General features: G+C 40.8%; 1 protein-coding gene across 3 annotated transcripts in view; it reads left to right on the top strand.

Annotated features, from left to right (window-relative positions):
- GRB10 (growth factor receptor bound protein 10) overlaps nucleotides 1-14693 on the top strand; it is a 151632-nt gene that overhangs the window by 116573 nt on the left and 20366 nt on the right. For all 3 annotated transcript variants that reach the window (XM_062569618.1, XM_062569620.1, XM_062569619.1), the window contains exons 6-7: nucleotides 7325-7481; nucleotides 12934-13049. In XM_062569618.1, the coding sequence (XP_062425602.1) occupies nucleotides 7325-7481; nucleotides 12934-13049 (273 nt within the window). The remainder of the gene's footprint in view (nucleotides 1-7324; nucleotides 7482-12933; nucleotides 13050-14693) is intronic.

Below are 14693 nucleotides of genomic sequence, written 5' to 3'. Positions count from 1 at the left end.
CAGACTCCTGATCAAAACTAATGGAAAATGCTGAGTGGGGAAGGACGCGGACAAAGACGGCAAATGAGATGTGGCCGCATGAAGAGGTTGGACACCCAGTTTTGGGCCTGGGTGAGAGCTGGCTGTTGCTGGGCTGCCTTCCCAGTTCTGCAGGTTGATACCATTTCAGAGTACATCTAAATTCCTTCTGAGGCTTTCTCACTTTGAATATCCAGCAAATTCCCAGAAGCTTCAAGAAAATTCACATAGAAATGTTGTTACTCTGTAACAAGGATGGAAAATCGGTCTTTCTCCTTTTACCTAAAAATCAGCGGCAAATGAGGAATAAAGTGAGAAGACGCAAAAATGTCAGATGGGTCAGATGACTTAGTTGAACACGTGAGCAATAAACCAAGGTGGGAAAGAGAGTACATGAAATACATGAAATTGGGGATACTGTCAGGCAGTATAGTGTCTATCTGTAGGCATGTATCACTTAAAACTGCATTCTCCTATTTATTTATAAAATATGGAATTACAGTGTAACTGACTTAGAGTTTCCAAACCTTCAGTCTCCAAGTATGTGAGTGCATGTTAGAATAAATCTCTTCTTCATGCAGGCAGTGCTTATGCCTTGAAAATGTGCTCTGTACAGCCTTCTCCTAAAAGCACATTGCGCACTTCACACCTTCACATGTAAACAGCTGGGCTTTTTGAAGAAGCTTCAGTGGAATTGTTATGCAAGCCTAAGCCTATACAGAGCGTAATAGTAGTTTTGAGAAGATAAAACCAGATAATGAGTATAGATTTCATCAAGTGTCTCCAATGCAAATAACCACTTTCATACGTGAGTTTGAAAAAGAGGAGGAAAAAGGCAACCATTTTGTAGAAGAGAAATAAAATAATGCTACAGCTCTGGTTTGTTTTCACTGTTTAATAGTACTTCAGGTTCTCACTGTGTAAGTTCTTTTAACTGTGTTCTGTGTGCATGCAACATCACACACTTTTTTTTTTTCTTGTAAGCTCGAATGCCAACAATTGCGGTGTGTAATTATGCCAATAGTGCAGAGAGACATGTTTGCTTGATTAGTCACTGAGGCTTGAATTCAGCCAATATAGCTTAAGGCATTCAACTGAAGTCCGGATTTAGGAGCCTAAATTCCCTCTGCAGTTAGCAGAGGCACACAAATGCCTTTATCATGTGCTTCAAATCTTAATTTACCCCATCTCTCTCCCTTTGCTACAAAAGGGATTTAACTCTCTAAAATTACCTGGGGCTCATCTGGCCCTGAACGTTTGGACATGACCGATTCTGAAGCACTAGCCATCCAATTATACGTGCATATTATAATTCACTATTAATCCTGCCCTGTCCTTCTCTGCCCATACTACTGTAATTCCCCACATCTGTCTCAATGGTACAGCCCTTGGCAAATTTTATGACTATAATATTGTTGTATGATGATTACTGAACATATGATGATACTCCGATTTCCATCAAGGTCCAGTTGTTTCTCAGAGTCTTAGAAATGAGTTTAAAATTTGATAACCCAGCAAAGAGGGACAGGATCAGGGTTTTATAACATTGACAAATTAGCCTGTTAGACTTTATTTGTTTTTAAGATTGTTGTTCCAAATATGAAAGTCAAAGATGAAGATATTGCACTTACAATTGCTCTCCTTTGTTGTTCATAGGCTGTTAAATGTGTACCTAAATATAGTATATGCCAGATGAGAGAGTTAATGTTGCTATGAGAACCTTAACCTCAGTATTTCCTAGGGTTTTATGCTTATATGCAGGAAAAAAACAGTGATCAAATAACTGAATATTTTCTTTTAACAAGGAAGTACTGCCTAATGACTTGTATTTAAGTGGTACTATCTGCAATTTATTGCTGTTGCTGCTGCTCTTTTTCTGAAGGGCTTTTTCTCCTGCATGAGTAGTGTAACAGAGGAGGCAAAAAAGAGCCATTCGATTGACCTATATATTTATTTCATTGCAGCACTTAAAATTCTCTTGTCTTACAAAGCTGCCTTAATGCTGCCAGGCAAGTAAGGGGAACTGGATGGTACTCCAGTGGGTAGCTGGGCTTGACGGAGTTGCTGGCCTGTCAGAGGGGCACAGAGCCTGCTTACAAGCTTTTCTTTACCAAATGTTTGAAACTTCAGGAAGCACATGCTTCCTTTCCTGTTACCTCTTGAACTAGGCAAATAGCCGTTCAAGGATAACCTGCCTGCGGAGCTCGAGTCTTTAGCAACTTCAAGCTAACTGATTCTAGCTGAAAGCTCTTTCGTTTCCCTCTTTCTCCAGTGACTTTGGTTCTGCTCTCATGAGCCTGTGAGTTTTGAAAATAGAAAGCTTTCTGGAAAAAACGATCTCATCATTTCCAATGAAAACTGCAAGTATAATCTTAGTGTACCTGCCTGTTATGTAGGTGCCTTCTGTAATAAATCACTACTTCTGCATGTGCAAGATACATGCATTTCAATTTAATTTTCTTTTTAGTTACATCACTACTAGTATGTTTCTCATGTCTGAACAAACTTGATGGGTGAAATCTGCATATATGAGTCAAGACTTGCTGGACTGCTTTTCAGTTTGTGAGGCTCTTACATGCCAACTTCTGGTATATCAAACTGAATGACTTTTCAGCATATTTTAATGGCTTTCCATTGTTGTCATCTGTTACAAAACAAAACAGTAGAAGAGATAGTGTACTGCAACTTTTCACGTATTAAATTTCAAACAAAGCCCCTTCTAATAAGTGGTGCTCTTCTCGCTGTAACTTAGTCTGTAGTCATAACTCACAATACCAAAGGCTGGTTAGCACTGATGTAAATTCTACTGTAATCCATTTCATAGACTGAGGAATGGCAAATTTGGAGCAGTTTGCTAAAAATTTTCAGCATAAAAGACTTCATTTAAGACTGTTTTTTTTATGATAATTGCATACAGTCAGAAGTCATCTTTATCAGAAAAAAAATAGTACAAATAAAAAAATGGAGGAGAAGGAAGAAAGTAACGTGAGTGTGACACAACTGGGTTTGGTTGTTGTCCATTTTCCTTCCATTCCAAATAATGTTTGGATTACTTGATGCATGCAAAATACTTCAGTTGCTACAGTGCGGTTGAGGAACAGAGGCTGGAGGATGAAATAACCATGAGGGTGCTGATGATATGTGACCCATTATATGAAACCACTGAAGTGATGAACATTAGCGTTCTTTTAAAATTTTTATTTTTTAAGTCTTTCTGTCTTTAAAAAAGCGGGGGGGGGGAGGGAAGAATTCTTCGCAGAACAATGGTACAGTCTGTTATCTGCTCCTTTGCACTGTAAAGCACTGAATGTTCAGCCAATATAGTGCTCTGGTTGGCTTAGCATTCTTAACCTTAATTTTGAATAGAAGGTGCCTTGTGCTGCTGACGTAATTAGGGCCTTTTGTAAATCACTGTTGCAGGCAGTCTGCTGTTGCATTTCATTGCATTTTTTCTGAGGGATGCAGGCGACAAGTACCAGACTAACTTTCTGAACCCCTCTTTAGGTTCAGTTGTTTTGTTATTGCAGTATTTTATTCAGAATGCACTCTGCTTCATTTTCCTTTCTAGATATGAAGCCGCAAATCAATTTTGCTTGTGAAACAGTCTTCCTGTTGAAGAAGTTTGAATAAGAAGCCATTAACAGTTTAAGATAGTAGACTCTTCCAAGAAAAGAAAAGAAAAAAAGGAAATCTGAGATGGATAGATTTAACTAACTCGCTTTAAATAAAGTCCCCTCTTCGTTATAGGAATCTGCCTCGTCTGTCACTGAAACTGTCAGAAATTTTTAAAAGTTTGAGCTGCGGCTTTTTCGTAGAGCTGGTTTCTTAAATGTGGTTATCCACAATATACCATGCTCAGCAGTATTCTGAGAGGGACCTGCATAAAATCCTCTTACGTTTTGCGTAAACCTCTTACGGACCGTTGCACCCTCTCTCCTCCCTAGAGACATGGGGCTTCTTCTTACTACTGTCTCTCCCTTGTCCTCTATAGCAGGGTTCAGCTCAGGCCATCACATCCCCTACTGATGTATTCTTTTAGATCCGTGATGTCAGTGGTGATACATAGCCTTGTGCTGTCCTTGATAGCAAATACAGCACTATTAATAGTCCGTGAAGTTAACCTGTTCATTTCTGCATTCCTTCCCCCCACCTACTGAGTTCTAGTCCATTAGCTGGAAAGGAAGCATTTGTGGGGGGGGGGGGGGGGGAATTTGACCCACTTTGTGAATGAATGTAACAATGTTTTTGATGCAGCTCTGATAGTAACTTCAGTGTGGGAATACTGGAGGATTGCCTATAACGCTTAACTACTGGGAAGAAAGAGTGTGGAGTTATAGCAGAGTTGTACGCAGAACAGTACCAGTTCGGCATCCTGTAGCGGCTTGAAATGCTGTTGTACTTTAAGGTGGCTGCCCATCAACTGAAGGCCAGGGCAGATAGGGAGAGGCTGGAATACCTGCACATAGACCACTTTGCTTCACACCAGGGAAGCAGAGCAAGACAGCTGCAGCTTTCTTCTGTTGGCCTTACTTCATCAAGTCCTTCCTTTCTTGGAAACTGGGAAAAATGTCGTTATTGCCTTTTGGCTTCCCCTTTTCCCCATACAAAGGCTTGAGAAGCATCCTCAGTTGAACAGCTTTTCCTCTCTGCTGGGACTTGACAGTGACAAGGATCAGGTGCAACCTGTGCTGTATTGCTGCCTAGTTCACTGCAAAGCACCAGCTAAGGGAAAACGCTTTCCTATGCTACAAGCGTTGCAAAGGTGGCGATTCCTCTGGCGTGCGGTGGAGGCTCCCACGTGGGGGCAGGGGCGAGCGTGCAGGGCTCTTCCTCCCAGGGAGTGATGAATGAATGATGTCACCAGGTTGGTTCCTGAGGCAGGAAATCCATCCAAAATAGTTTTGTGCCAATACGGAAAGCGGAGTCATGTGCACAGAGAAAGCTGAAAACAGAGATGAGTTCTTTCACTGCCTTCTGCTCCATTGTGTCCCGCCTTTCAAACCTAACGTGACAAAAAGTAGTAAAATAAATGGACGCATATTATTCTTTCTGACTTCGTTAAATATTGAGTTTTAAGTTTGCTTGCCCATTCAGAGAGGGAACGTGAGAGTTGTGCGCCCCTGTTGTAGATTGATGTCATTTTTGGTCAGTGTCTCTCAGGCATTCACTCATTTCCCCCTATTCAACAAACAAGGTTCATTGTGGCAGCGTGGGCTGCTGAGGCTGCTAGTACCCCGACACCGAGCTCGCTCTGTGCGTGCGTATAATACGCTTCTTTACTGTAAAATGTGTGCTAATTACAGAAAATAGACTTGCCCAGAGGACAAAAATAAAATAAAATAACGGGGGCAGTCCGCCCCACGCACAGTGCTCTCGGATTTTTCGGGATGCGGGGATGTCTGTGACTCGGTAAAGCGCGACAGGAGTGGGAGCGCAGCTGTAACATTGTGCAGCACGCATACCTTCCCCAGAGCGACAGCAACCGGGATTCCCCCCCTCCGCTGCTCCCCAGCCCGCTTCTCAAAGAGCTGGCTCATCCCTGCTGTCAGATGAAGCAGGGGTTCGAGTCACTTCGGCTAGCTTAAGCTTTAACTCCTCCCTAACTGGGCTCGAATTTGTACATAGCGGTGGGAGAGGACGAAGGAGGAAGAAAAGAGGCGGTGGCGGCCGGGGCCCGCGGACCCGCCGCACCTGGCCCCCGTCTAACCTGTGGCACGGAGCTGCGAGCGGCTCCGTTTGCCCTCCTAAAACCGCTGGCGCCAAGGCTCGGCCCGCTGAGCGGGCGCTTGGTGAGCGGAGCCGGGGGCCGGACGGAGGAAGCGCGCCGGGGAGGCGCGAGGGGGCAGCGAGCCGAGTGGAAGTTCAAGTGCTGAAGTTGCGCGCGGGTGCCGCGAGCTGCTGCGAGGCTGGGCTGCCGAGAGGCTCGCCAAAGGAACCGGGCTGCGGGAGCACACGTGCTTTTCGGCTCCGGGCTTTCTGCTTTCTTCTCCTTTGAACTTTTTGGTTATCGGAGGGTTTTTAAGCATCCATGGGTGGTCGCAAAACAAATTTCCTTTGTAATTTGTGTGTGTGTGTGTGTGCGCGCGTGCGAGGGGGGGGGAATAATTTGGAAGTCTGATAGTGTGTGGGAAACGATTACATCAGTCACAGGGAGGGCTAGGATTGGTCTGCACAGTGTGGTTTGATTCACTACCGCAAAGATTGCGTGTAACCCTTTGAGTGGAGCTCTGGCAGAGTTGTTTCCCTCCCCAGAAACAGTCCCCAGAACAGGGGCTACGTGACAGGTACAGTACAGTGAGCCACTGACACTACAAACGCCCCCGAGCGTGCAGCTGTAGTCTGCAAAGGGTTGGAAGAGGCAGAGAACAAACTCTCTCTCAAGAGGCAATCTGTATTTAAAATGCCATCTTGTTCTTCTGACTGCTGCCTTTTACGTGCCGTTGAGGTAAGATTTTCCATATCCGATTACCCTCCAGGTTTTTGTCTTCTCTTGCTAGGATGCAGAACGTTTTAAGCGTGGAGTTAATCTAAATCCTGAACCTGCATGTTTGATTGCACAGAGAAAAAAAAATGTTGCAGTAAGTGTGTCTCGTTGGAGCAGAACAATGCAAAGAGGAAAGCATCTGTATAAATCAGGAGGTGGGGAGAAGCTTCCTGACTTGTGCTTTCATCTCCATTAACACTCAGAGTGTGCAGTATGTGCACGTTTGGGTTCAAGCTACTTTAAAGCGAAGATCAAAAGAGAAGCCAGGAAAGGGAGCGAAATGCGTGGACTATGCTGGCTAATTGATCTGCGAGCGAACTGCGAGTGGAACTTCCAAAAGCGAAACAATCAAAAGTTAGTAGGGAACCGGAGAGCCATTTTTTAATTTTCAGGGGGTTTGGCCTGTTTCGCTGCGAATGTTCAAAGGCCTCAAACTGCATTACAAAGAAAATTGTGTTTATTGTTTGACCGGGTTGGATTTCTTTTACCTGCTACTGCAGAAGTACTCTCTTGATACTGTTTCATGTTTGCTTCCCTTATACAGCTTTATAAAGACCCTATGCGCTCTCACTTTCCCTGGGTATGTGTTCACATTAACACTGCTTAATCTTTGTTTAGTGCAGGGAGGTGTTGGGGCAGGGGGAGGGGAAGCAGGCAAGGGGCATGACGGAAAAAGTGTTATAAAGTAAATCATACGTGTCATTTGTCCTGGCTGCCAAGATGCTTGCTATTGTAACGAGAAGACGATGCTTTTCTACAGTGGCTGTGTGGTTTACATCTTTTTGGAGCTGTTGATCTGTAAGTGTATCCTTTATGTTGCAGGATGTAAAAGTCTTTAGTGAAGATGGAACAAGCAAAGTGGTGGAGATTCTAGCAGACATGACAGCCAGGGACCTCTGCCAGCTGCTGGTTTACAAAAGTCATTGTGTGGATGATAACAGCTGGACTCTAGTGGAGCATCACCCTCACCTAGGATTAGGTAGGGAATGGTCAAAGGGGTGGCATGGTTACCTGGGAACGTAACATATGTATAATTCATATTAATGTGCTTCCAGCCGGAACGTTTTCTGGTCACTGCCTTTATCTGTAAAATTAGCTGAAGTCACATACATGCTTTTTATGTGTTAAAATTTTACAATTTGATGTGGTAAGCATTTAAGTCCTTCTTGTTTCCCATCCTCTATTTTTCTTTTGTATTTATATGTGTATATGTGTGTGTGTGTGTGTGTGTGTGTGTGTATGTATATATATATATTTTTTGATCTAACCACGCTAGTGCTCTGTTACCTTGCTGCGGTTTGAAGCTACTTGAAAGAAACAGCTTAGGCAAATTAGGCTTGATCCTTAGTGTCTTGGTCCTATGAAACAGCTCAGCTCATCCCCAGCTGGGAGACCTGGGTGAAGAGCCTCAGCTCTGCATACCTACAGGAATGTGTATGAAAGCTAGACATGCTGAGGTGGGGGAGGGGGACGGCTAAACTTGACTTGAGGAGGGGGAAAATGGTGGTACCACCCGCGATCCATGGGCAATTTCTGGACCAACAGTGGCATCTGCTCTCCAGGCAGCAGCTCCTCCACCTGATTGAAATTAAGGTGTCATGGTTACAGTTTCAAGAAGGCAGCAAGAGGAAGAACTGTGGGGAATTAAATAACGCTGTGAATTGGTTTAATTACAGTACCTGAAAGAATCTCATGTTATTCAGTCTTGCTTTTGCTGTTATTTTGTGGAACTGATTAGTTGTAGGGTTCTGATTTGCAGCTTGCAATTGCTTATTGCTGAGATACCCTATGTATAATTCTATGTAACATAGACTAATTGCTTTAAAAAGTATAGCATTTGGAGTATTACTCAGTATACTTCATGCTGAAATTTTGCTATGAAATAGAAGAAGGCAAAATGTAAGCATTGGAACTGTGAATGCTAGCTGCAGCTAACAGAGGCTTTTATGTCTAAAAATGTAATTCAGAACCCCTATTTTACAAAATGAAACAGTTTACTGGAAATGTAGTGCCTTTAACTGATACTATTAAACACAGAAATTCACTACTCTACAGAGTAGCGTTCAAAAAAAAAATCTAAGAATCATAAGATATCCTGCTTACCTAATGTTTTTAATCAGGTGTCTCTCTTAACGTACAAATTCACGTAAAAAATAAACACGGAACACTTCTTTGTACGTGTGCGCGGCGTACTTTCCGTTCTGAGGCCGTAGGACAAGGTGCAGAATTCAGGTATAAACGAGGGACTCCCTATTTCCTTAGCTCCTCACGCCCCATCTGCAGGTCTAAACAACCTTTAAAAATTTCTAGCGTTACCAATGCTCATTAAATGACCGGGCGCTCTTTCTCTCTGGTCCCTTTCCCATCCTTGCTGCTCACCAAGGTATTGTGTAAACAGAAGCCTTCTCCTTTGTAAGCAACATCCTTCTCCTGCCAGATTCATTCAGTGATGCCACAATTCAGTGTTTGTGACATCACAATAGCCTCCATGGTGACTAATTGTGCTGTCAAACTCTGGTGGGTGACATCTCTGAATGAATCGGGCAGGAGGCTGATTAGGAAATCAAAAGCTTCTGTTTACACACAAATAACGTGGTAATTAACAATGATGGGAAAAGAGCAAGATACTCATCAGGCTGCGTTTGTGTGTACGTTCGAACCTGCCCGTCTCCAGCTCCATTTCTTCGCGCGGAAGCACAAAGCCAGGCCCACATTGTCCCCAGAAACACGGTGCGCAGCCTACGACTTCGGCCGTCCCGAAACTTTTCCCATAAGGGCTGCTTCGGGATCGTCCACTGTAGACCATGCAACAGAGCTGCAACAGAGATTACACTCTAATCCTTTGGTTTAAGTGTCAAAACAAAATATTAAAATGTTTAAAATCTCAGAGAAGGTGCAACGATACAGACTTTATATATAAAGTATTTGAAAGGATATGAACACTTAAGTGTTGGAAAGGATGTGGACAGAAAATGAAACAGAATGGCTCATTTCGTGGGAAAAATAACATCCAGTTCCTTGTACTTTGGGGACGAAAGTATATACATATTCAATACATTTCAAATACCAACTTTTATCCGTCCACCCAGGTTTAGTGGAATTTTTTGTTTATATGGCCATGTATTTCTACTTCTCAGTAGCTTAAGTAATTCCATGCTTCCCTGTGTATTTCAGCTGTCACATCATGGCAGTAATCTGTAAAAAAGAAACTTAGGTGAAGTTCCTGCTCAGTGTTTGGTATTCCATATTTTTCCCTCTACAAATAAGATTGCTTATAGCACATCTGATACAGTAGAAGTATGAAACAGGGATAGGAAGGTATTTATCAATGTGGTCAGAAAAATGTTTTTAAGAGCAGTAAGAATTACATGTTTCTAGAAGACATTATTTCTTACTCAAGATATCCTGCATGACTTAATGCTCTAGGCGGTAATCTTGGAGCCCACCAAACAGACTACCTCTAAAAAGCTTACTATCTTTCTTTCATGGTCTTGCTAATATTACTCTTATTTTCCAAAGGAGCTCAGTTTGCAGAACCATTTCACATTTTTTTTTTATTGGGCAGCCTGAGAACAAGTCTGTGAAACTTGAATTCATTATGTTAGTAACATACCTTACCTCCTCTGAAAATGTAATATTCTCCCTATATGCTGCTGCATTCTTAACTATCTCAATTTAGGAAAAGGATTGAGATATTTGTATTGGACATTAACAGAAATAGTAATAATGAAGACAGACTTTTCATGATGGTATGTTTCTGGATATGGAAAGAATCTTTACCTGCCAGTGTCTCTCTCTTTTTTTTTCCCCCCCAGCTCATGAATTGACTGTTTAACACAGCTGAAGTAGAAAAGTAGTAGAGTTCTCAATTGTATGTAGGGTTAGAAAAAACAATCACTGTATAGTTTCATACATACATTTTCTTGTTTATGTATGTATTGAATTTGCTTCACCTTCAAAAGGAATTAAAAGTGGAACAGTTTCTTAACAGACACAACCAGCTCACTTTCCCATCTTTTATAAGTTGTGCGCTTCCGTATAAGTTTAGATAATAATACAAAGCAATTTCAGAGGAGGAAAAGAAAAGGGGGAAAAAAAAGTTTGTTCTGTTCGTCTGCAGGAAGTCTGTACAGAAGACTGAATTGAGCCTATCAGATAAACAAGGAGGAGACATTTCTGGTCAGTTTAGCTGCAGTGACACTTGAAAACAGACTGACCTATTGAACTTTTGTGACTCACAGCTGTGCCTCTAGTTTTGTAGCAGACAGTTCAGTGCAGGGCTGACGCTGAGTTGCTGGTCTGGCAAGTGGCATTTCATTATGTTTGCACTAACCAAGTGCAACTCACAAGGGCTGACCAAGTGTGCAACTTCTGTGAAACAGTAGCAAACAGACTAGGACTGCCCGGCTTTCTACATGCCCATCTCATAAATTGCTGCACCTTTTCCTCAAGTTGACTTTCACTGTCAAAACAAAAATGCGAATGTTAAACCAGCAGGAGTGCCAGAGTCTCAAAAGGGTCTTAGTTTGATGAAGAAATACATCTAGACTAGTTACATAAAGTATCTAATAAACATTTACTGGCTGTATGCACACAAGCTCACAAATAAAATGCAAAACAAATTGAGAAATGTTGATCTATGTTGCATTTCCTCAAGATAAAACACGAGACATAGTTCATCTCAGTCCTTAGACAGTCATCATCCAATATGTTAGGAAAGCAAAGATTGCAACCTTGTAAAATAACAGGAGAAGCCAGTAGCAGAACATGTGGTCTTTCAGGGTTCATACTGTAATGAAGGTTCCTATCAAAACAATTGAATGTGTTTTAGATGTAATTTTAAAAACAAAAACTCATTCCTCCACCAGAGGCCTACTATTCTTACAGTATGGAGAGAGGAGATTTGATTTTACCAGCTGCTTAAAACCGTGGTAGTAGCGATAGATCAGTAGCAGCACCTGAAACTTCATCTGGGAAGCCTCTAGATAATGTGACGGTTTAGGTGATTAATGCACAGGTGGTACAAAATGTCCTTAAGTGAACACTGGTACATTAGTCGAAAAACTGCCATTATAAAGTGATGTTATGGCTAATGCACTAAGGAGCAGCTCTTTATAAATGAGCAACCAACTATTTGCTATCTTCAGTGTTAACCTCTTGAAACATAGTCTATAGACTGGAGATCCCGTAAACGTGGTAATTCTGAAGTTATCAATGAACTGATCATGGCTGATATTCTAAATGCAAGTGAAAAAGATGATAGGATCATTCAGAGATAGGTTTAAGTTTTTAGTCAAATAATAATTAAAACCTAGCTTCCTAATGTAAGTGCTATTCAAAAACTTGCTAGCATTTGAGATACCAATTACTGCTGCTTGCTTTCTATCCTGAAAATACCCCAAGAGAATTTGCATGGTAGCTTGGCATTTTTAGCCTTGAGAATGTAAGGATGTGTGAATATAAAGTGGGGAAGAGGCTATCCAAACTTTTTTGGTCAGCAAATTGTATGCATTTTACGTAGAACTTTGTGAAAAGAGTTTTTTGTTTTGTTTTGTTTTGTTTTTTGACCTCATTTTTTACTTTGTATTACGTAAGAGATGAAAGTGCTGCCTATTAGACTTTGGAGAAATACATAAATATTTTCCTAGAAACTTTTGACTATTTGCCAAGATAATGATTCATTAAGTAGTATACACTTGTGCCAACTGCCCTCTTTTGAGTTGCTGTTTTCAGTGAATTGGATTTGTTATGCTATCTGTTCGTGCTTTGATGTGCCATTCTTTTGACCAAAGTAGTAGCGGTTGTGGGGAGTTACCTTGTAACCAAATCTAGAGCAGAAAATTGCCCTGTCATGTGTACAAAACATTTGTCTCAGTCAGTATTCCTGTAAAGTAGATCCTGTGACCTCTTTCATAATAAACCTCATTGTCTAGTATCTACAATACAGGCTTGAAGTTCACCTTGAAATGAACTATTTTTATAGAGTGTGGTTAAATAGGACATTATATTCCTGTGACAGTTCAAGACCTAACAGTAGTCTTTTTGCAACTGTTTTTTTCTGAAAATTTTCTACCTAACCACTTCTAGAGTATACACCAAACACCAAAAGAAGTGATTAGTATGTTTTATTTAAGGTAGTGCCAGGCATTAAGGTACACAAACCATCTTACATACTTCTCTTTCTCTAAAGTCTGTACTTGTTAAGCCCTGATATAGAAGATCTTTGCAGAATGCTTGCCACGTAACATCAACTTCTTTATACTTATGTCCTAGTTCTTTTAGATACTTTGTTACAGCATAATTTCAAATGCATAAAAGGTTTATTAAGTTCATAAAAGATAATAGAACTATTCTGAGTTGTTTTAGTTGCTAGTTTAGTTGCTTTTTTTTGCTAGTTGGTCATATGCTAATCTTACGTTCTTTTTCCACAGAGAGGTGCTTGGAAGACCATGAGCTCATAGTCCAAGTTGAGTCCACAATGGGAAGTGAAAGTAAATTTTTGTTCAGGAAGAATTACGCAAAATACGAATTTTTCAAAAATCCCATGGTGAGTCTTATTACATAGCTGCTTAAATCAGAAAGAGGGATGTATTGCAGAGTCAGTGGGGTATGGATGTGAGTGGTAAGGAGGTGTAGGAGGACTGTGGAATCAGCCATTCCAGGGTAAAGGAAGGCGCTGTAAAGCATTTAACACAGAATAACACTACTGGGCACTGTTTAATACTAGGTATTAAACAGTATTTTATATGTTCATATATATATGTTTGTGTGTATGTGTGTGTATACACACATACGCATACATACACATGCGTGTGTTTGTGTGTATATATATAAAAATTATTTTCTCACAAATTTTAACCAATGTTTAAATTCCTTGTACTCTCCTCCTAGCCCAAAAAACTCAACTGTTCTCAGGTTACCAAATATACTTGTTTCGAAGTGGCTACTGCTATGTTGGAGAGTGACCAAGACAGTGATATATTCATTAATTAAAAAAAAAAAAAAAAAAAAAAAAAAAAAAAAAAAAAAAAGCAGAGGTGCAATTTACTCATTATCTTCAAAGTTCCTTGATTTGAAGTAAATTGATACAATAATGTACAGTGCCCAGGCCTTTTAATTTCTGCCGGTAATAAAGAAACCTCTGGGTAACCCCCAGATAGTTATTACATACAAGTAACTCCCAGTTTATCATTATATATGTTGAACAGTGATTCACCTATGGCTCTGCTTTACTAGTGTGCTCTCTCTTTACTGTTCATAGTAACTTATTCCTTCTTTTTCCTCATGTTTATCTGTGTTGGAAAAGTAAATGATATTATACAGCATGGTTGTACTCAGCCCTGGTTTTGTAAGATCCTTAAAATGTTGTAATTTTTAACTGTTTGCAGTGTTATTGCTTATTTGGTGATTATTTTTTTACGTTTTAATCTAAACAATCAAGTGGGAATGGGCTAGTGATGTGGTCCTGTGTCAGTTGGCACAATCCATCTTGGTAGCTGAAGGAAGGAGAATCCAAGGAAGATTTGGGTTTGAACAAATTTTGGGTCAGACTGACATTTGTAGAGATGAAAACACGCTGCTCAAGTTGAGAAATTACTGCTTTTCCTCATGAACACAGTAGTGCACAACTGCTGCATATTCACATGTGTATTTGCACATACCTTTGTCATCTGCTAATGCTTGTTTTAAGAACCTGTGCTTTGACTTACTCCTGGAAACATTCCTGTGCATGGCATGCTAGTAATCCTGCACTTCTGTTGAACTTCTTGGATGATAACCTATGAACATCTGAGTGTTTTACAGCATTTTTTATACTGTAAGAATTGGTTTAATGTGGTATACTTGAATTAATAACAGAGTATGGGAGTAAAACCCAGAACTTTTGGCAGTCAGCAAATAAATCGTTCTTTTGGTTTAGGAATGCAAAGGCTTCCTCTCCATTGCATTAGCTGTTGCCATATGGCACTGTTTCTACTCAAAGAAGTTGGTGAATGTTAACTTTTGTAATTTATCTTGCAAGTTACCTGGCAGGAAGGTGATTCCTCTTCAGCCCTTCTCTTCCTGCCCTCAGGAATGGAATTTATCTGGTCTGAAGAGTGACAGTTGTTCTAAACTAGAATCATTTTTGTTATGATTCATCTTGTTATAATCAGTCATTGTTTTATCTCCGGCATTTCTGCATGTCTTCAGC

Source organism: Rhea pennata, chromosome 2 (assembly GCF_028389875.1).
Source record: "Rhea pennata isolate bPtePen1 chromosome 2, bPtePen1.pri, whole genome shotgun sequence".
Classification (NCBI taxonomy): Eukaryota; Metazoa; Chordata; class Aves; order Rheiformes; family Rheidae; genus Rhea; species Rhea pennata.
Note: the sequence above shows the minus strand (reverse complement) of the source record. Positions and strands in the feature narration are given on the sequence as shown.